The sequence below is a fragment of the Monodon monoceros genome, unplaced genomic scaffold, assembly GCF_005190385.1.
Source record: "Monodon monoceros isolate NGI ecotype Baffin Bay Population unplaced genomic scaffold, NGI_Narwhal_1 Super_Scaffold_1, whole genome shotgun sequence".
NCBI lineage: Eukaryota > Metazoa > Chordata > Mammalia > Artiodactyla > Monodontidae > Monodon > Monodon monoceros.
The window spans coordinates 54,590,521-54,613,934 of record NW_021703765.1 but is presented as its reverse complement, the minus strand read 5'-3'; the positions used below and the strand labels follow the sequence as shown (position 1 = coordinate 54,613,934).

Below are 23,414 nucleotides of genomic sequence, written 5' to 3'. Positions count from 1 at the left end.
TGTTAGCATTATAAGTATTTGTATATGTGTATCCATTCCTAATATCCTAATTCAGACATCCCTCATCCTTTAGGAAATAGGAAAGCCTGTTTCTAAAGGGTTCTGTTATTGCCTGAGCAATGCAATATTTATTTCCTGTCTTGCAGTGAAAACTGTCCATTGTTTGCTCTTCGCAGGTCACTGACAAGGACCAGGAGTTTGCCGCCGGACCTGCCAAACAGCCCGAATATCAGCAATTTGAAGACGATAAACTTTCCCAGAAATCATCTAGCAGCAAACTATCTCGATCTCCATTAAAGATTGTCAAAAAGCCTAAAAGCATGCAGTGCAAAGTGATACTTCTGGATGGATCAGAATATACCTGCGATGTAGAGGTAAATGTATATTTTAAAACTTTTTTTTGTCCCAGATATTGTGAGCTGGGAAATATTGCTGTAAAGCATACAAGACGCCTCTTTGTTTTTCCAGAACTCTGGAAAATTACTCAGACCCAGTTTCTAAACACAAAATTATTTCCGAAGTCTCTCACAGAGGATCAAATTACTGAAAATACTTATAAAGTCCCCAAAATGTTACAATCGAGAGAAAAATGTGGTCTTTAAAAAAAAGAAGAAGAAGAAGAAGAAATCTCTAATACTTTACATGGTAGGAAAAACATTTTGGAGGCCTTAAAAATCAAGCGTTCTTTAATATCCTGACTATGAGCTAACATTGAAATGAATTTTACCTTTTCTGTTTGCGTAACTTACGGCCAAGTTGTTAATTGGTAGAAACTTGGAGATTTCTGTATACAGGAGCGGTAGGATGATTTGAACTGTGAATGTCCTTTTCTTGCTTGGAGAATGGGTAGTTTTTAAAATGCACGTGGTGGTGGGCATTGCAGCTCGAGTGTAAAGGGGTGTGCTCCTCTGTGTTTTCTTGTAAAGAAAACAAAAATTCTTCTGAGAGAAGGGGCAGGTGAGTGACTTTTGTCAGAGATGTTTGGCCAGACCAAGTTAACAAGTGAGAGCGACACAGGCTGTTGAGAGTGGCGGCAATGGATGGTTGTTGAGCTCCCGGGTATCACGGGGACACAGGCTGGGCGTGAACTCTGGCCGGAGAATCAGGTCTGCCCTGTCCACCACCTACCGCGTCTTTTTCCCCCAGCTGGGAGGGAGCAGCTTGCTCTTTTTGCAAGTTGATTCCATTTCAGATTGAATATTTTCATTCAGAGAGCTACTCTCCTGCCTCCATCCCCTTGCCCTTGGTCCTACATGGGCATCGCACATCCCTCTGTGCCAGCCCCGCCCACCACATGCCTCCAGTGGTCCCCTCTTCTGCCCCGGGGTGCTGAAGAGTCTGCTGGCTCCGCAGCCAGCGTACATCTGTGTGTGGTCATGCATTTCCGTTTCTCTTTTCTCAAGACACAGCCAGCAGCAAGCCCACCTGATCCCCCATGGTCCACGTTCATTTGTCTCTCTTTCTCTGCCTACAGCCCCCGTTTCATTCCTTATAGTTTGCATAATGCACTCATGCACCAGTGCTTTTCTTGGAACAGAAGATTTAAAGCCATTTCATGTTGATAACGTCATTTAGGGTGGGGGTGGGTTATCAAATTATCCCCCATGGTCCACGTTCATTTGTCTCTCTTTCTCTGCCTACAGCCCCCGTTTCATTCCTTATAGTTTGCATAATGCACTCATGCACCAGTGCTTTTCTTGGAACAGAAGATTTAAAGCCATTTCATGTTGATAACGTCATTTAGGGTGGGGGTGGGTTATCAAATTATTACAGATTGCAGGGACGTAGAAAAAAAGTTTTAGATAAACTCTTAGATCAAAAGAGATTCAGTCTACCATATATTAATTTAGAGAATTTTTGTTATCCTATAACCTGACAAATATTAGTGGGTTACTACAGGGAATAAAATATGCGTTCTAAGGTTTGCAGTGCACAGGTCCATTTCTTGCATTTCGCTGGCTCTGATTTTGGCTAATTTCTTAGCCCAAGGTGTTCGATTATTGATTTAGATGTTTATTCTGGAAATGAGAAGATCCAATAATATACTTTTACCTGGGTTTTACTGTGAAGCTTAAAGCACTTCTGTAACCTTTAGCAAGGTTGCATTTTTCCAGTGTGGATCTCCCTTCTGGAAAAATTCATCGAAGTCAAGAGGAGCTTTTTTCCTTAACTTGGAGGCAAGTCTTTCTACCGATTGTATTTATGTAATGGGATAAATAGGGTTCCCTGGCAGTCCTCTAGTCACGACTACCAGAGTTTTCTAAAGAACAGTCTAGAAGAAAGTTGATAGTGTTTCCTGTAGGGAGAATAAATGCCTCAGGGCTGACCCCAGTGCACGTCATGCTGATCCTTTTGCTAAATTTATTTTATATCCCATGCTTCAGATTCATTCCAGCTAATCTGTGTTTTTCAGTACAGCGTTTTTGGTTTGTAATTAACTCTGGGTACCATTCAGTGTTACTTTTAATGTCACTGTGAAGACTGTGAGTGGCATGGCAATGTTGGTCAGCTATTTTCTTTTATGATAAGGTATTTTTATGAATTGGACAGATTCTTAAGAGTAACTTTTTTTCTGGGACACACAAATCCTTGTCAGCAGAATATTCTCAGTGTCACAGCAGAAGAAGGTGTGGCCGCTACTGACATCCTGACAGCCATGGAGAAGATGGAGAAACATGGAGATGCTAAAGTGAAATGGGTTTGTCTGTCACCTACTAGCTGGATAAGAAAAATGGGTCGTGAATCGGTGACGTGGTTCTCAAGGTGGCAATGAGATGCTAGTTGAAAAAGCAGATTCAAAATGCTGGACTTCCCTGGTGGCACAGTGGTTAAGAATCCGCCTGCCAATTCAGGGGACACGGGTTCAATCCCTGGGCCGGGAAGATCCCACATGCCGTGGAGCAACTAAGCCTGTGCGCCACAACTACTGAGCCTGCGCTCTAGAGCCCACGAGCCACAACTGTTGAGCCCACGTGCCACAACTACTGAAGCCCGTGCGCCTAGGGCCCGTGCTCTGCAACCAGAGAAGCCACTGCAAGGAGAAGCCCGCACACCGCAACGAAGAGTAGCCCCCGCTCGCTGCAACTAGAGAAAACCCGCACGCAGCAACAAAGACCCAACGCACCAAAAAAAAACAAAACAAAAACAAAATGCCTCTGCTTTTAGATACAAACTATGAAAAGTAAAGCTTTGCTGGCGGGGTACACGGGGTCTAGCAGGTAAACAGAGGTTGAAAAACATTGTCCTAGAGAAGGTGTCCTTCAGCCTTTACTCTCCTCAAAACTGAGCTGTTAACTGAATCTTGGGTGAAGGCACAGCACACACGCAAAAACAGCTCGACAACTTTTTTAAGTGATAAGGGCTTTAGAAGCAAGGAACAGCCCATGTGTCAGAACCCAGGTTTCTTAAATGGATGGTGTGGACACTGAAGCAAAGTAGCAAGATAACATTTCGCAGGAGGGGAGGTAAAACTTCTCTCCGTTTTTAAAGATCAAGTGCAAAACAGAAATAGGTTTGGAGGAAGGGCCAGGCAGACTTAGTAACAGTTCGGGTGAAACTCAGCTTTGGGTTTAAGGTGATTACAAACCCAGCAGGAACCAGCAGTGCAGTGTGGCTGTCAGGAATGTTATGGAAATCACAGGCTGCTTCCAGGGAGTGTAGTGTCTAGTTTGTGGAAGGCAGTGAGTAGTCCCCGTTCCCCTGCTGGGAGGTCCCATTTGTGTAATTCACACGTGATACACATGCTCCAGAGCCACCAGACTGGGGAGTGATTTCAAGGAACTTCTTAAATCTTCTGAACCTCATTTTCCTCACCAGGAAAATAGGGGTGAAATAAGGCATTGTTGGGAAGATGAAAGCAGATAACTGATTTACACTCTCTGGGATGCAGCAGATTCTTGATAAATGGTATCAGTTTAACAACGATAATAGCAGTGAACTCCGACTTAAGCTTATTCAGCAGAGAATTACAGGATGGTGAGTAGTTTGAAACCTTCCCATGCGAAATGATTCGAGAAAGAATGTGTTGAAGATGGAAAAAAGGTTAGGAGGAGACAGGATAGCTACTTCCAGTTACTTGGAAGGGTTGTCATTGAACGTCATAACATTTTTTAACGTATAGGAAGTAAAACTTAGGAAGAAGTTACAGGAAGTCAGATTTTCAATAAGCAGAGAAAGAATGTTTTAAAGTGGTCATTGTCAACCTCGTGATGATGTGTGCTCTGCTGTTGGGATTCCAGCAGAAAGCACAGGTGCATCTCTGGTAACCAGCAGCTCCTGGGTGTAATCTCAGACCCAGTGGCGTCTCATACCCCTTCCTGCTCTAAGATCCCGGAGAGAAGAGGCACCAAGCTCTGAACGAAGAAGCAGGATGGCCTCCACGACCCCTGCCCCCAACATGTGTGGTTGTGAATTAGGAACAGGATGCAGGAGACAATAACAGGCATAACGTTTGTTGCATTGAATAAGGCATCAAAAAAGGCATTTTATTTTAATAAACTCTCTATGCCTAGCTGTTATTCCCCTGTGGCTTATTTTATGCCTTCATTATAGTTCTCTTTTCTTTTGAAAGCACAAGGTAGCATTTCCCCTTGCCCAGAAGCGGTAGAAAGCCAGGACCCTGAAAAGCAAGACACAAGAAGCAGTTGCTTTCTGAGAGCAGTGACTGGACACTGATTAAGTCTGCAATTCCTGCCCCCGGTGTTCTGATGGGAGGACCTTACCGATTGTCCTGGAGTTTTCGAATTTCCCTCTAGCAATAGGCTTAGATCATTGTGGCATTCAGTGTTTTTCCATTTGAGAGATGTTTTTCCTCAGTAATTTTTTTTCAAACTCTCAGTCTTGATTATCTAAAATATAAAAAGATCTTGCAGGACTTTCCTGGTGGCACAGTGGTTAAGAATCCGCCTGCCAATGCAGGGGACACGGGTTCGAGCCCTGGTCCAGGAAGATCCCACATGCCTCAGAGCAACTAAGCCCGTGCGCCACAACTACTGAGCCTGCGCCCTAGATCCCACGAGCCACAACTACTGAAACCCACGTGCCACAACTACTGAAGCCCTTGAGCCTAGAGCCCATACTCCGCAACAAGAGAAGCCACCGCAATGAGAGAAGCCCGCACACCACAACAAAGAGCAGCCCCTACTCGCCTCAACTTAGAGAAAGCCCGTGCACGGCAATGAAGACCCAACGCAGCCAAAAATAAATAAAATAAATTAACTAATTAAAAAAGAAAAAAGATCTAACTATGAGTAAAATACAAGAAAGGGTCTTAACAATAAGTAATTTGATATACACGTTTGGGCAATGTTTGCAGCTACCTGATTGTCACATCCGCCAGCATAATCGCTAATACTGCTGTTCCCTTCTTGTCATTTTTACTGGACCATTAGAAAATGCAGGCTACTTCCCATGGCCAGTTTGTCATCATCGTTGCTGTTTATTTCTTGAACATGAATTTCAAAAGAGAAAATAAAAGTACCCCTTCACAGCAGCAGTGGAAGCAGTGCTTACCATGTTTATTTCACGTTTATTTCAGTCCCGTTACTTCTGGGTTCCTGGACTCCTCTGAGTCTCATTAGAGTATGATGAATTTCCTGATGACCATCCAGTTAGAAATGTTTCATTCCTATCTAGTCTGATATGGTTTCAGGAAAATAAGTCAGACAGGATTTGAAATTCGAGTCCATATTTCCTAATATAGGTGTGCTGCTGCACATAGAAACATCTTAAGCCATTTTTGGGTGTCGTTTGGTTTGTTCTCCACAAGAAACCTAACCAGTGGAGGAGGCTTGAGCATAACTGCAAAAGAGACGGAAGGTGGACCAGGTGTTTCTCACAAGGTTCCACCCTGTTTCTCTGTGTGCGGGGACCTGGGCTGTCTCTCCTGAGCCCCGCACATTGCCGTTTTAGTAGTGAGCGAGACTCAGTGCTTCTGAGCCCCAGGTAACCCCACGTGGGCCTGGAACTCCAGGGGAAGTGCCAGTGACTCAGCCATGCTGGAGAGACCCTTGCATCCAGATTGGGGCAAATCTAAAAGCTACTCAAGTGCAGCAGTAAAACCTTAAAAGCCTGTCCCACCCCCTCCCTCAGGTTTGGCTGTGTCCAGAGGCCTGCTGGTTGATGGGCTCCATGACTGAGTACCATTCAGATCCTGCCGGAATCGGAGAAACGGTGGCGTTCACTCCAAAAAGCACTTCTTGATACCACCTAGAGATGCTTCCAAGGGGCCAGAGAGAAGGGAGTTTATGGCACTCCGTCCCCTAAATGTGCTTGTGTCACCTTTTGACTACTGGTCAGGGAGGGACTGTTTAAAAAATCTCTAAATGCTCTGCCTTGCCCGTGATGCAATTAGCGTTTCAAGTCATACTTCTGTTTCTTGTATTCCACTAACTGGGATTTGGTTGGAAAAACGAAATCAGTGTCTGAGTGTTCCAGCTTCTCTAGGTTACATGATTAAAATGCCTTACGATCCCTTTAGAAGTTCTTGACTAGACAGCAGATAGAATTGCCATAATCCAGAAAGTTGAATAGAACACCTGTTGCCTTTCATGGATTATAAGAAATAGTAATTGTAAAAAATTCACAATAAGAATTTTTGTTATTGCAAGTATTGTTCTTTCAACAACTACATAAGTCAGAGGTTTTGATTCTGTGTAATTGTATAAATTACGATTTAACCTCTCAGTGGGTCTGTGCTCAACTTTATGTCTTTACTACATCAGACCATCTGCCACGTGCTGTAACCGAGTGGCCCAGTCCTGCAGCAGCTTTCCTGCCTGAAGATCAGTGCCCCCCGGGGACTCCCGACCATGGCAGGGCTTTAATTAACTCGGTTCCCTTGTGTGATGACTCTTTGGTGCAACCATAGGAACAGTTACACACAAGGACAGTTAAAAGGCACCTGCTTATTTACCTGACATAGTCAATGTTCAGCCTTCCCAAGGTGTTCAGATGTGACCTCGTGAAGGTTTGATTAAGAAAAACAAACCCTTTTACTAAAATTGTTAAAACTTTTCTCCTGGTTTTCATTTTCAAAAAGTAACAGACTGATAATCACTCATGAGTGCAGGCATGGTCTAGTAAACGCCCTACATAGTATGAAGGTTAAAAACAAGTATAACCGGCTTCCCTGGTGGCGCAGTGGTTGAGAGTCCCCCTGCCGATGCAGGGGACATGGGTTCGTGCCCCGGTCCGGGAGGATCCCATGTGCCGCGGAGCGGCTGGGCCCGTGAGCCATGGCCGCTGAGCCTGCACGTCCGGAGCCTGTGCTTCGCAATGGGAGAGGCCACAACAGTGAGAGGCCCACGTACCGCAAAAAAAACCACAAGTATATTTGTCGAGAAATAAAACTAGTAAAACCCTGAGGCATATCACATACCGTGGGTTATGTTTTGGAAGCTGAATGAATTTGAACCTGAGTGCGCACTGGGGTGATTGTTTATCAAAGGTAATAATCCCTGGGGAGTTCTTTTTGACTTCACTCTGAGTTGTCAAATGGAGTGAAGGCCCGATGGGAGATTTGTTTTCCAGGTGTTAAGATTTCTGACATGCAGTGCCGAAACCCCAGGTTTGCTTTTTCACTCCGCTGTTCCCTTAACTCTTGACTTTCTCGTTGTATTTTCCAACTACTTTGTGTTGCTGATTTGATGAAATGAACTTCCGTGCTCTGCATTCAGGCAGAGGGGCTTCGTAAGCGAAATGTGCATGGATAGTTTTACCTGTTCCAGTGTGCAGTGTCTTATTTATCTTTGTCCTTCGTATAACATGGTGGTTGACTTTCACGTAGTAGGTATTCATTACCTATTTGGTGAAGAAAGCAATCTTCCAGGTTTAAGACTAATCCAAGTTTTCTAGTTCTCACCATCGTGGGATTTAACTTTGAGGTTTTACTTGATATTTTTATATCTAGTTGACTTGCTTAAAATTTGCCTCCTTCAGCATCTTCCCCCTCTGAGAGTTTTCACATGTGCTCTAGAAAAAAATCTTTTAACTTCCTTTACTCTGTTTGTGGCCTTGGGCGATGATGGATCAGCCACTGACACCTTCCCCTGGGCTCAGCGGAGGAGGGTCCTGCGCTCTCGTGGCTGCTTCTCCAGAAATATGTCCCCTTAGCACACTTGGGTTCAGGCTTAACTTGAGGTTTGGGGAAAGAGCATATAAAAGACAGAATTACCTGTTAGTGTGTGGAAATGTAACAGATTTCCGTATATTAGTTTTGTGTCCAGCAACTTGACCAAATTCACTGATGAGCTTTAGTAGTTGTCTGGTGGCGTCTTTAGGATTTTCTGTCTGTAGCATCATGTCATCTGCACTCAGTGACAGTTTTATTTCTTCTTTTCCAATTTGGATTCCTTTTATTTCTTTTTCTTCTCTCATTTCTGTGGCTAGGACTTCCAAAACTATGTTGAATAAACGTGGCAAGAGTAGGCATCCTTGTTCTGTTCCTGATCTTTGGGGGAAAAAAAAAGAATACGTTGTTACTCCAAGTGCTATTCTTAGGTGCGAAGGACCAAAACCCTGCTCCTGAGTTCCTAATCAGCGTCACCCTGCCTGGCACCATTCTGCTTCACGTGCCAGGTGCCAGCTCGTGTCCACTCTAACTCAGCCATAGCCCCAGAAGCAAGGGAAGTTCTTCCCTGCTTTAGTCCAAGGCATTTCTCATTCCCCAGCTTGTTGGACGGCAGCCGATCCCTCATATAGCGACCACAGCCTCGCATTCACACAGGGCCAAGCCGGACAGGAGTCTCTGCCACCAGTGAGCTTCTTCAGCCTCCTTCCTAGAACTGGACCTTTATTACAGCTTCCAAAAATCTCTTAAGGTGTTGTCTCCACCAGGCACCTCATTCAGATCTCTGTATTTTCTTGAGGACGTTGATCAATTTGTACGTGGCAGGCACCGAAATAGTTTTTAACAAGGGAGCGCATCATTCAAGTTTTAATTATGATTTGTCTTAATGAACCTTCTTTTTTCTTGTTTACAACAGTTCCAGTCCCTAGAACTAACATCACACAGTGTGCAAAAGATGCCAAGGAGTTTTACTAATTTTGCAGAGGCTTTGATATAAAGTATTTCTTGAGGGCCTGCTACGTGCCAGGCACTGAAAACCAAGAGAGACAGAGACTTCAAGCTTAGATAGGGCATTGTCTTCCTCATAGGGTCCACAGTCTTAGATCTGGAAGGGACATTGGAGATAACTTTGTCTCCTACCTCATTTCACTGAAGAAGAAATAGGCCCAGAGCAGTTCATGGTGTGCCAGCGGACACACAGCCCAGAAAGGGCCGAGAAGGGCTAGAACCCACATCTCCTACCCTCTGCTCCAGAACGCTCTTTACTGGGGGCATCAAAACATACAAAGTCTGTAGCAGCAGACAGAACAAACCGAAATACAGTATTTACTGCCAGCATGGACTTGTGAAATAGTAGGACACAAAGAGAAATAGAAGGAGAAAGATCTGCTTTTCAAATTATTTAATAATGTATTTAACTATCTACTTTAGTGTTAATTCTGTGAGCATTTGACATCAAATGGACCAGTTTTTCTAAATTTTGTGATGAAACTTTCAAGTTCTACTTATGTTTTTATATTAGTTATGCATGTAGTTTGGGGGTAAGGAGAAGGAAGTGAGGCCACACTGGGCTTCCTCCTCTGTTCACTTTCTCATCTCCTTTCCTTCTCCCCACCTTCACCCCTACATCCTTCTCTCTCCTCCCCTCCCCTCTGCTGGCAGCAGGAAGCAGACACGCTAAAGGGGCTCTCCTTTTAATAAATGGTGCAACTTGACTCTGGCCTGAAGTGGTGTAATTAGGCCTCCTCCCTGGAAACAAAAGGGCCCTGAGGTTACGGGCAGATCTTATCCAGGAGACAGATTGAGTCAGTGGAAACAATGTTACCTTCTCAAGACTTCTTAAACCTAATTTCACAAAAAGATTGCCAAGGCTTTGCTTTCGGCTGTACTATCATGAAATAAGATACTCTGTGAGATGCATGCACCCTTATGTTCATAGAAGTACTGTTTATAGCAGCCAAGACATGGAAACAACCTAAGTGTGTCCATTGACAGATGAATGGATAAAGAAGATGTGGTATTTATATACAAAGGAATATTTACTCAGCCATAAAAAAAAAATGAAATGATGCCATTTGCAGCAACATGGATGGACCTAGAGATGATCATACTAAGTGAAGTAAGCCAGACAAAGACAAATATCGTATAATATCACTTATCTGTGGAATCTAAAAAAAAATGATACAAATGAACATTTACAAAGCAGAGAGAGAATCACAGACATAGAAAACAAACATGGTTACCAAAGGGGAAAGGGGGGAGGGATAAATTAGGAGTTTGGGATTAAAATATACACACTGCTGTATATAAAATAGATAACCAACAAGGACCTACTGTTTAGCACGATGAACTATATTCAATATCTTGTAATAATCTGTAACGGAAAAGAACCTGGAAAAAAATATATATGTTTATATATGTGTGTGTGTGTATACATGTAACTGAATCACTTTGCTGTACACCAGAAACTAACACAACACTGTAAATCAGCTATACTTCAATTAAAAAAAAAAGAAAAGATACTCTATGAAGAGTAGAAAAACAATAATATTTTGAGTAAGAAGGGGAAAACAGCTGGGGAGGTATGATGCAGAAGCTCTTCAAAGTGGGGAAGGGAACAGAGTTCCAGGCTTGACTCCCCTCCCTGCCTTAACACAGGATGACTTGAAGCAAGTTGTACAGCTGTTATACCATCCTGCTCAAAGTGGAAAGGCAAGTCTGAACTGGGGCCATAGTCTCCATGCCTTCTGGAGAGAAACAGTTTTCACCAGTGATTTTTTTTTCTAATTTTCCTGATCAATTGCCACTTCATTTCATAATTACAGCATTTCCCCCGTAAAAGACAGGTTGTAATTTTCAAGATAATAGCATCTCCCTTTAGTTAGCATTTAAATAGATGCCTTTCTTTTCACAGACGATGTCTTGGCTCTGCAGGAAGTTTAGGAAGAGGACCACTGGTATCGGCTACAAGATGGGAAAATCATTTCAAAGTTAGTTAATAACCTGAGAAGATCTCTACATGGTGGATCATCTCTTGAATTTGATAGTACCTTTTTTATTGTTGTTACCTTCAATTTCAGAGGCGGGTGTCTTTGACCTTGTCTCAAAATTCCGCCGCCTACGAACAGCGCCCATGACCTCTTTGACTACAGAGCTGAAGTCTTGTAGAATCACAGGTTCTTAGGGTCGGAGGAGGGCGTGAACTCTAGTTCAGTCCTGCAAAATATGTACATGGTGTGTGTGTACACACACATTCCAACAAAATACAGAGGTAGTTTCAGGAAGCCTGGAGGACAGTGTGATGTTGAGGCCCTGTTGTAGGGACACGGTGAAATAGTTACAGAGAACCAGCTTGCACATACTTACTGGCATCCACGCACCAGCTGATCTGGTCTAAAAGGGAAGCGCACACAGGCAGCAGTTAGCGTCAGGATTTAGCTGCCACCGACGCCTTATGGTCCAGCGTCTCATTGGCACAAGAAAGGTGGTGAATACGGACTTCTTAGTTTGAAAAATGTGACTTAAAAGGAGATATTAAACTGCACTCATGAATACCTTTTGTGGTATTCCTATGATCATGTTAATGTCTATAGCAAAGGAAGTAGGGAATATCCATCCTAGTGATATTTCAGCCCAGTCTTCCTGCTGTTTGGATATGGCAAATAAATAACAGGAGATGGGGAAGTCAATGAGGAAATACGGAGAGGGAAAAGCTCTGCTAAAATGTTACCTAGTGAAACTGAAGAGCTTCCTTCCCTGCTTTTTTGTTAGTAACACATATGCCATGCCTGACATTTATTGGCCATAAACTAATAAATTACCTTGGCCAGTCTGGGCACTTATTTCGAGGCTAATAGTGTATTAGCTTTAAATGCAAGCTTCCTTTGGGGATATCGATACATGGAAAAGGTATTATTAATCATTCTTGCCAAGGTTTTATATTTTCCTTCTATTTACTGATTCTCTCAAGGTTTCTGTACCAGACAGACATGCTCAGATCATCTATAGTTGCTCCAGTAAACAGAGGGCCATTTAAAAATTAAAAATTAATTTAAAATTGGATACAGCTGTGTCAAATTTTTAACTTTCTTAAATAGCTGGGGACTTCTGCTAAGACACTTGTTCTGTCAGTTTCTTTTTAAATTTTTATTGAAATATTGTTGCTTTATAATGTGTTAGTTTCAGGCATACAACAAAGTGATTCACTTATACATATATTGATATATATGTATATATATTCTTTTTTAGATTCTTTTCCATTATAGATTATTACAACATATTGAATGTAGTTCGCTGTGCTATACAGTAGGTCCTTGCCCTGTCAGTTTTTATGCTGCAGTGCTCGAAATATGCTGCACTGCTCGAAATATGTCCATGAAAGAATAGTGGAAATGTTGAACTCTAATTTTAGTTTTAATCCCTTCATCCAGCTGTGGAACCGGCATGTAGTGTTTTAGTAAAAAGGATCACTCACACCCAGGCTTTTACAAATGTGTTTATGAAACTCATAATGTACAGGTGTCTTAATAATTGAATATATATCAAGGTATCACGAATCAAGGCAGACCAGAGAGTTGTTGTACAGTAGAATACGTTTTCTCAGTTGACTCTCTAAAAAAGTGAATTAAAAAAATTTTTTTTAAATTTATTTCTTTTATTTATTTATTTTTGGCTGTGTTGGGTCTTCATTGCTGCGCGTGGGCTTTCTCTAGTTGCAGCGAGCGGGGCCTACTCTTCATTGAGGTGCACAGGCTTCTCACTGTGGTGGCTTCTCTTGTTGCGGAGCATGGGCTCTAGGCGCGCGGGCTTCAGTAGTTGTGTCACGTGGGCTCAGTAGTTGTGGCTTGCGGGCTCTAGAGTGCAGGCTCAGTAGTTGTGGCGCACAGGCTTAGCTGCTCTGCGGCATGTGGGATCCTCCCGGACCAGGGCTCGAACCCGTGTCTCCTGCATTGGCAGGCGGGTTCTTAACCACTGCGCCACCAGGGAAGCCCAAGAATTGACTTTTGAGCCTAAGGATATTAAACTGTGGGAGGCGGTATGTGATAGTAGCACCAGCCTGGGTGGCATCTTGGTTTGCCATTTGTTTGTAATGTAGGTCCCTGGTGGACCTACAGTGACTGGCTAATTTGAAAGGCTCGCTAACCTTATGGAACTTTCACGCTATAAAGCATAAGGCAGATCCTTCTGGGCCTTGTCTCTAAGAATATAAATATAAAAGACTCTGTATAGAGAGTGGTAGGTTTTTAACATAGAAACAGAGTCATAGCTTCATACATTTTAGAGGTTTGCTTTTATCCTTCAATAGGTAAATGGATAAATAAACTGTGTTAGGACCCAGACAATGGAATAGTATTCAGCACTATAAAGAAATGAGCTGTGAAGCCATGAAAAGATGCGGAGGAACCTTAAATGCATGTTGCTGAGTGAAAGAAGCCAATCTGAGAAAGGCTGCATACTGTATGATGCCGATGCCATCTACTCTGGGACATTCTGGAAAAGGCAAAACTATGGAGACAGTAAAAAGATGAGTGGTTGCCAGGGCTTGGGTCGGAGGAGGGAGGGATGGATTGGTTGAGCACAGGATGTTTCAGGCAGTGCAGATTCTCTGTAGGATACTGTCGATACAATGATGTTATTATACATTTGTCCATGCCCATAGAATGTACAACACCAAGGGTGAACTGTAATGCAGACTAGGCGCTTAGGGTGTGTTATGTGTCAGTGTAAGTTCATTAATGGTAATAAATGTACCTGGTGGGGGACGTTGATGATGGGGGAGGCTGGGCACAGGTATATATGTGAGCCGGGGGTATGTGGGAAATCGCTGTACCTTTCCCTCAGTTTTGCTGCAAACCTAAAACTGCTCTAAAAATGTTAAGTCTTTTCAACAACAACAGCAAAACCACAGGATCGTAGCCTCCACACTGTTTAGAGACTTCCTCTTATCACCTAATAGTATATTAGACACTGGAAAGTATTTCTTAAACGCAAGAAAGTGAATTTCATCTTGACTCTCCCTTTCTAGAGTTTTTTCCCCAACCTGGAAAGAATATTATCAGTACTTCCATATCAGCTAATCATTCATCTGACAGTTCGGGAAATGCTGAATGATCGTATTAAATAGGAACAGGAGGTAACTGTGCTTGTGTTTAAGATTTAACACCCATTTACCTAGAAGCTTGCTAGGACTAAGACACTGAGCTAGAAAACAGGAAATTTGCTTTTCTCACACTGTCCGGCTTACACCTGCTGAGATCAGACAGAAGATGCAGCTAAGGGTCTGTTGCTGTTGTGTCAGAAGCAGTAGGTGTTTAACAAGCCTGAATATATACTGAAAATAATTATACACACCCCATTTCTGGCTTTCAGTGCTAGCTTCTTTTCCTGAGCGGACTCCCACTTCATGATGAGTGAGGAGGCAGTGGTCCTTGGCTTCGGTGATGAACTCCTCGAGGTGTGTAGGAAAGTATTAGAGGAGGGGTCTGACGAGGTCACACTGCTTTTCCTTCACGCTCGTTCCCTTCAGAAGTCCCTTAATGGTCTTTCTAGTTCCACTAAGCCTTGATTCTTTGTATTTTCCAGTTTCTTTCATAGCAACTCTGAGTAGTGTATTCGAAGAGGCTTCTTTACTATTCGGTTTTAAGTGTCTTATAAAGTGCAGGTCATCCTATATTTGCCCTTGTGTAGCAAGTAGAGAATAGGGGAGTCTTTGACTCTTACCCTATTAGGAGTTTTGTGATGTGCTGGGTTTTAATAAAATAACTAGGGACACAATAGGAGCCACTCAGAAAAAGGAAAGAGTTGGAAATCTACTCAGCTCACTTCCATTTCATGCTGGGACGGATCCTCTGCTATTGTAGAGAGCTTTCTTGCCTGAAGAAATTGGGAGTGGCTGTTTGAGGCACGTTTCTTGGATTCTTCTTTCTTTTTTAGGATCTAGGTTTTGAAATAGGGCTGATGTATAAAAAGCATGACTCCAGAGCTTTAGCTGTCTGTAAATACTTCCTTACAAGCAAAGATTCCTCAACAGTGGTTCATGCTGTTAAAAATGGTGAGTACGTGTCCAATCACTTTTTGGCAGATAGATATTTATTATTAGAATATGTTGGCTGACTTTCCCTGCAGTGATATTTAAGTCAAGCGGCATTCCCTTATTTACTTATTTTTATATTTCCAGAATAATTCTAATTACACTCAGGATATTTACATAATTCTCTTTAGAATTTGGGCAGATAAGGAGATGTGAAAAGCACACAGGGAGAATTTGAAATGTCAGGAGCAGCTGAGGCTGGAAAGGAAGACCAAGGGCCCATGAGGGAGGATGGGCTTGACTTGCTAACAAAGTTGGGTATCGTTTGTATATGTTGGTTTCCTACTGCTGTGTGACAAATTACCATAAACTTAGAGGCGTAAAACAACACGTATTTATCATCTCACATTTTTTGGCTAGTCCTCTGCCCAGGGTCTTATAGAGCAGAAATCATGTTGTGCACTGGTTACATCTTCGTCTGGAGGCTGGTCTAGGGAAAGATGCATTTTCATGCTTTTTGATGCTGTTGGTAGAATGTATTTCCTCCTGGTTGTAGGACTGAGGTCCCCACTGTCTTGGTGGCTGTCAGCTGGGGACCACTTGGGGCTCCTGAGTTGGCTGTCCAGTCTGTGAGTCTCCCTCCATCTTGGCAACAGAGAACCTCACTCACCTTAGAGCCCTCTACGTCAGATCTCTCTGCCAACCCCACTTCTGCTATGAGCTGGAGAAAACTCTCCCCTTTTAAGGGCTCAGGCCTGATTAGGTCAGGACTACCTGGATAATGTCCCTATCATAAGGTCAGCTGTGCCAGCTAATGTAACCTAATCATTAGATTAAAGTAAGATCCACTCTATCCGTAGTCCCAGGGATCATGTGGGGCGTGTACACCAGGGAGAGGAGAAATCACAATAGGTGATGGGGTGCTTCTGAGGGGAGCTATTTGGCCATTTGTGTTTTGAAAATGTACTTCTACTAAAGTGGGACAGAGGGAAGAGAATGGATTTTAAAGAACTGTCCTGAAAATGAGCAAACTTGATTAATTGGATGGGTGAGCAGGGATGCTGGTAGTGGAAGAGACAGTAACTGATAATGGCGTCCACATTTATAGAATACAGTATAAGAAGAAAAGTTTGTGGGGGAAGATAGGGAATCTAATTTAAACCTATTGAACTTAGGGTGCTTGGAATATGAAAGTAGCAATCTGCTTTTGCAATTGGATACATTGTTTGGCCTTTGGAAGAGAAGTCAGGCTGGTAGGCTCTGTGGGAGCCAGTATCTCTCACACTGATTCACATGCACGAGTGAATGAGATCGTGCAGACGGCCAGTGAATGAGTGCGAAGAGCATTAACAGCAGAGCTCTGGGCAACACTGATGCTTAGAGTTGGGGTGGGGAGTGCACCCCAGCTTAGGAACCGGGCGTGCCTGACCCCATGGGGACATTACAGCAGTGATTATGGTCGAGTGGGTCTCCTTCAAACAGATCCAAGAGACAATCTACACAGGCCAGCGTTCCCAGTATCATTTTCTAACTGCCATCAAGGCGTGGCACTATTGAATGTAGAAAACAGGAGGCCAGGGATTGCTGCAGGTGCTGTCCACCGAGAAATAATTTAGCGTCGTTCATTGTGATGGATTCTCGTGCCACCCTTTTATTTCTTTAGTCGGGCTTTTTGCTGTCTTTTGTACATTAGAATTTCAGTTATACGAAGTGTTAAGAACCGTAACATTAATATTTCCTGTAAGGAACGACTGATCCCTGTTTCTTGGAACAATGTAAGAAGGCCGTTAGGACTAATTTTTCATTAGCGTGCTGTGTCATCGTGATCTTTAAGTAACTGTGAAGGGGTGGTGTATCCGGAAAGTTTTCTTGAACGTTTTAATCTCAAATTAGAAAACAATACGCGCCCCCCCACCCCCATACATAGCCGCCCGCAGTTTTCCAGTTCGGGGGCTGTGGTCACGCCCTGCTGTTCATTCAGGAAATACCACCCCCTTCCCCACCCTCCGCCTCCTTCGGGTCCGGGGCCGAGGGGCATCTAGTGCTGAGCCCCGGGTTCCCTCTCTCGACGGCCGAAAAGCCAAGGTCTCTTTTTCTCTTCAATTTTGTGGGTTGTATTGACCAGCCAGAACACTTTCAAGTTTTTGTTTCTTCTAGAAGAGGTCACAGATTCTAAGTTATGGGATCTTTTTGTTGGAACACATCACACTTCCATCGAGAACATTAGCTTCCTATAACCTGGTGCGATTTCCCTTGTCAGATGACTATTGTGGGTATTTTATTTCTAGATAAATGGAATTTGGGTCTTCCGTTTGTTTCTCCTGCCAAGACCAATCTATTTTGTTGGTGTTGCCTAGTGGCTGTTTTCTGCAGTTCGGGTCCAGGATGCCTCTACAAATGGCAATTTTAAATGGCCGGGTTAGGTATTAATTCATGAAAGGCTTTGATCAGTGGGGGTTTCTTCTCGTTGACAAACAAGACATCTCGGCTGTGTCGGACATGTGACAGACAGCTGTGTTTAGCCGGTATGCACATTTGGGGTCATTTTCTAATACGGGTGAAAGAAATTCTGATCTCGAAGTCATATTTACACTTCGAAATGCACCTCATTTGCCCCGCGGCTCTGTGTAGGCATGAGCGATGGTATGTGGACGTACAGCCGGCACAAGAATTGGTTCTTAGGATGGTGTTTGGGAAACTGGAAGGAATAAAGAGACCTGTTATTTCTTATGGAATGCCATGGTGACGGCGAATAAAGTCACTGAAAGAGCCACCACGTTCTTTAGGGAAATGCCCCTATACTGAACTTGTAAAGCACACGGGATGGTTTTCAAGGATTACCCCAAGCAAAATGCTTCAGTTCATATCTCCAGTTATTCCTTTTAAAAAAAAAAAAAAAGGCACCGTCGGGAATATCAGGTTTTGCTGAGCTTCCTTAATAGTCAAGAAGTCGTCCTCATAGGGGAAAAAACCCCATCCAAATTGTAAAGGCACTTCGTTTCAGAAATAACATTTTGTTTTAACTTGGGGCTTCTACAATGTATACCCAGCCATGTTCTCACAAGGATTTAAGGTGTTTTACAGAAATACACATAATATAATGAGAAGAAAATAAATAAGCAGAAAGCAGGGCCAAGAGAAAATGAGAGGAAGAAGCCAGAAAGAGATGAACCCGTAGAACGTGTGTTCAGAGCACTCACCTCACAGCGTCCACACAGTAAAAGCACTCCACTTGCTGGCTAGAATTTTCACTCCGGGTCCCGCCGTTTGAGAGAAGCTCTCTGTCAGCTTCTTCTGGGAGATTATGAATAGCCGTCAGGAAAGTCTCAGTGGTGGTCGATTCTCTCAGTCAAACCTTTAAGAAGCGCTAAGTGGGCTTCCCTGGTGGCGCAGCGGTTGAGAATCCACCTGCCAATGCAGGGGACACGGGTTCGAGCCCTGGTCCGGGAAGATCCCACATGCCGCGGAACAACTAGGCCCGTGAGCCACAACTACTGAGCCTGCGTGTCTGGAGCCTGTGCTCCACAACAAGAGAGGCCACGACAGTGAGAGGCCCGCGCACCGCGATGAAGAGTGGCCCCCGCTCGCCACAACTAGAGAAAGCCCATGCACAGAAACGAAGACCCAACACAGCCAAAAATAAATAAATAAATAAAATTTTAAAAAAGAAGCGCTAAGTAGCGATTTGCTGGTTTGAGATGATGCTTCTCTTTAAGTATCCGAGATGTGCAGCTTTCTAAGTTGCCGGCTCAGTGGAGAACTATGTTTTTTAACAGCAGAGCTAGGGATGCTACTGACATCTCAGAAGAGGTGAGGGCTTGACGAGCGAGTTCGCAGAAAGACCGTCACCCACCTTCTCCAAGGACGTGGCCACAAAAATGCCTGAGGGTGAGGTTAAGACACACCTCAAACATTTGGACCTAGGCCAGCGTGGAGACAAAGGATGCCCAGGACCCTGACACTGTGGACAGAGCAGGACTTCAATGATTTCAGCTCAGAAAAACTTTAAAGCTCGAGCAGTATAAGTTCCTCTGTACTCTTCAAGGTAACCTCACAGGAAAATCTGTGCCTAGGTGTGTGAATGAGTCCATTCCCCTTATAGGATGATTAACTGTAAGCCCGTTAAATATTGTGACTCCTACAAAAATATTGACTTCAGTTTTAGAAAAGTTTTTAGGTGGCAGGACCAATTGCACGCTTAGTAGTTAACTCTCCAATCTGCTGCTTAACCAGGCATTTTAAAAAGAATTTTTAAAGGAGAATCCAGGACGCATCCCTGTCCTATGCATGGAACTGCTCTCCACGTTCATCAGACAGACTTACTGAGCAGGTGCAGGACTACTGATACCTGGGAGTTCAGGCTGATCTCATGCAGTTTAGTCATGGAAGGTCCTTAGAAACCATAACCCACCTTGGGTTTTTCTATTTCAGCGTGAGGGGTAGAGCGTGTATCAAATGAAAGTAATGGAGTGAAGCCCCAGCTCAGGACCATTCGCCCTTCAGGAGAAATTGAGAAATTTATCAGGAAGTTAACCTGCAACATTTGAGGTGGAATTTTAAAAGCTAATAGGTCTTAAATGTAAGGCCAGACACTATAAAACTCTTAGAGGAAAACGTAGGCAGAACACTCTATGACATAAATCAAGACATAAAGCAAGATCCTTTTTGACCCACCTCCTAGAGAAATGGAAATAAAACCAAAAATAAACAAATGGGACCTAATGAAGCTTAAAAGCTTTTGCACAGCAAAGGAAACCATAAACAAGAGGAAAAGACAACCCTCAGAATGGGAGAAAATATTTGCAAATGAAGCAACTGACAAAGGATTAATCTCCAAAATATATAAACAGCTCATGCAGCTCAATATTAATAAAACAAACAACCCAATCCAAAAATGGGCAGAAGACCTGAATAAACATTTCTCCAAAGAAGACATACAGATTGCCAACAAACACATGAAAGGATACTCAACATCACTAATCATTAGAGAAATACAAATCAAAACTACAGTGAGATATCATCTCACACCAGTCAGAATGGCCATCATCAAAAAATCTAGAAACAATAAATGCTGGAGAGGGTGTGGAGAAAAGGGAACCCTCTTGCACTGTTGGTGGGAATGTAAATTGATACAGCCACTGTGGAGAACAGTATGGAGGTTCCTTAAAAAACTACAAATAGAACTACCATACGACCCAGCAATCCCACTACTGGGCATATACCCTGAGAAAACCATAATTCAAAAAGAGTCATGTACCACAATGGTCATCGCAGCAGTATTTACAATAGCCAGGACATGGAAGCAACCTAAGTGTCTGTCAACAGATGAATGGATAAACATGTGGCACATATATACAATGGAATATTACTCAGCCATAAAAAGAAACGAAATTAAGTTATTTGTAGCGAGGTGGATGGACCTAGAGTCTGTCATACAGAGTGAAGTAAGTCAGAAAGAGAAAAACAAATACCGTATGCTAACACATACATATGGAATCTAAAAAAAAAAAAAGGTTCTGAAGAACGTAGGGGCAGGACAGGAATAAAGACTCAAGACGTAGAGAATGGACTTGAGGACACGGGGAGGGGGAAGGGTAAGCTGGGACAAGGTGAGAGAGTAACATTGACATATATACACTACCAGATGAAAAATAGATAGCTAGTGGGAAGCAGCTGCATAGCACAGGAAGGTCAGCTCGATGCTTTGCCACCACCTAGAGGGGTGGGATAAGGAGGGTGGGAGGGAGACGCAAGAGGGCGGGGTTATGGGGATATACCTACGCATATAGCTGATTCACTTTGTTATACAGCAGAAACTAACACAACATTGTAAAGCAATTATACTCCAATAAAGATGTTAAAAAAATAAAAAAGCTAATAGGTCTACCACCTGCGGGGATGAAATATTGTCTTCTTGCAGAAATTAGGAAAAAATCCAACACTCTAGATCTGGCCAGAGCAGATTATACCCACGTGGTAGAAAAATATAAATAAACTGATCCTGAATAAATTTCAAAGAACATAGCAGTTTTTGAAGAGCTGTGAAACAGGAAATAAACCCCAGATGCACTTATTTCGCTTGATTTTCTTTCCTGTTTCAAAAAATATTAATTTTGCTCTCTGCCAGGCTCAGGGGTATGTGTTGGGAATCCATTTGCAGGTAGAAACTGCTTACCTGAGAGGCTGGCATTACCATTACTCAAATTGCAACACAGAGCAGCGTGAAATTGCACCCTGACAAGTGCGATGCAGAAGATATAAAAACGCGTTCTCTGAGACCTGGTCCTGGAGGCCGGGGGGGTGGAGTCCTGAGGAAGGGGTGCTTGAGGAGAGATCTGAAGGCTGGGCGGGTGGAAGGGTCCAGGGTGTGAAGGTGGCTTGTGCAGACTTTGGCAGGAGGAAGCCTAGGGAGAGGGGCTGGAGGAAGGCTGTGTGATGGAGTAGGGGGTCAGGGCAGGCCAGGGGGCACCGCGGGGGGAGCCAAAGAGGCAGGCGGGACCTCCCCCACCGTGATGATGGGGTCTGACTGCATCCTCAATCTGGCCGTCTGTGCTCTCACTGCTGAGTCTGATAGCCAACTTCTGGTCTTCCCACATGGGTATATTCTCACAAAGAGTTTTTGAATGTAAAGACAGAAGTGAAGGTACATTTGATAGAATCTCGGGGTCATCTCCTTTGAATTTCACTTGACATCCTCCTGAGCCCCCAAGATCACAGGCGTCTTGCTGCCCTCAGTCCTTGTTAAGCCAGGAGGGAGCTGGCAGGACTGGCTTAGAGGCTCAGCCTTCAGAGAAGGGGGAGCATCACTCAGGTCCCGAAGAACTTCCCAAAGTCCCTCAGCCCTGAACCTCCCAGTTCAGCTCTGAACACCGATAAGGTCCAGGAAAGACAGTGGCATTCTTGTGAGCCCAAGAAAAATCAGAATAATCTGAGTGTGTAGTACTTTACTTTTTGCTTGAACAGAATGGTTTGAAGTTTTCCTGTCAGTGAAAGAACGTTACAGCTGTTTGTTAGGGCAAAGGGCTGTACCTACTTTGAAAGCCCTTTGTCTTCTGGATTCAGTTTGCCTAACCATTTCAGTTTTTCTGTGATTGTTATTTACTGCCATTTGCTAATGCAATTCGTGCTTTAAAAGTAAATAACCACAAAGCTCAAAGAAATCACCATCTGAAATTCAGGAGTCAGCAGAGACCAACATTCTCTCGAGGTTAAATGAGCTCTTGGGACGGCTGCAGCGAGGGGACCTCGTGCTGACCCGCGGGGACGAGTCTGCTCTGGTTCTGGAATGAGGCCTGGGCCTCGCTTCTTTACAGGGCGGAGCGGGCTCCTCCCACCCCCACTCCCAGGTGTGGGAACTGCTGGGCCGAGAGGATTAATGCTGGCTTTTCAGGATTGCGAGCTCAGGAGCTCAGGATGCCCCCGATAGAGACAGCGAGGTCCAAAAGCAATCCCAACCTTGGACGTGTAGACCTGCTGGTACCCCAGGTGGTCCACACGGGCTATTGCACGTGTCTGACAAAGCTGGAGAACATGTAAGTAAAATCAGCAAGTTAGATGATTACATAGGCTTTTTCCCCCCAGCTACTGGATTTTAAATACTAATCCAAAATATGATATGCTTTCAGTGAAGGCCAGACCGACCCTAAGTATCATTGAAAGTGTCATCACCTGTCCTATTTTTTGCTATTTATTTATGTTTTCATTATAGGTCTTTCATAGGTTTTACAGTTATTTTAATTTAAAACCTCTATTTTAACTCGCGAAATGATATAATTACATTTTTTAAATTACGTGAGTAGTTTACGTAATAACCCTGAAATCCTTCCTCTGTGTGCTTACTCACAGCCTGGTCCTGTTAATAAGAGGAAACCGTTGATGGACACTGGTTCGCTGAACACTTACTTGTTTAAAGCACTGACTGTTACTGTATGGTTTTGATCTTCAGTGCCTTATAGGACTGAAAAGTGGCCGTTCTACAAATTCGTACTCGTTAAATGTATATCATTAAAAGTTGTGTTTTCGCTGTCAGCAGTTGCATTGCCTACAGTGCTTTATTTGACCAAATGAGTTATAAATCACAATTTGGGTTTTGTTTGATTTTTTTTTTTTTGAGAATTGTCTTGGAAAGGAGAAATAAGTACTTCCTCTCCCAGGAAGAATTTCACAAAGTCCCGCATCATTCTGAATTAGGCCCTGTGGTCCTTTTACCAGATTCAGGTTTAAGTCTGTCTCTTTCAAACATCCCTCTTCCCGAGGGCTTCCTTTTCTGCATTCGTTTGGCACACATTGGCTTAGTGACCTGAATCCTTAGCAGAT

General features: G+C 43.5%; 1 protein-coding gene across 7 annotated transcripts in view; it reads left to right on the top strand.

Annotated features, from left to right (window-relative positions):
- The window catches only part of EPB41L3 (erythrocyte membrane protein band 4.1 like 3), a 192,473-nt gene that overhangs the window by 109,358 nt on the left and 59,701 nt on the right, over positions 1–23,414 (top strand). For all 7 annotated transcript variants that reach the window (XM_029231021.1, XM_029231012.1, XM_029230987.1 and 4 more), the window contains exon 3: positions 177–374. In XM_029231021.1, the coding sequence (XP_029086854.1) occupies positions 177–374 (198 nt within the window). The remainder of the gene's footprint in view (positions 1–176; positions 375–23,414) is intronic.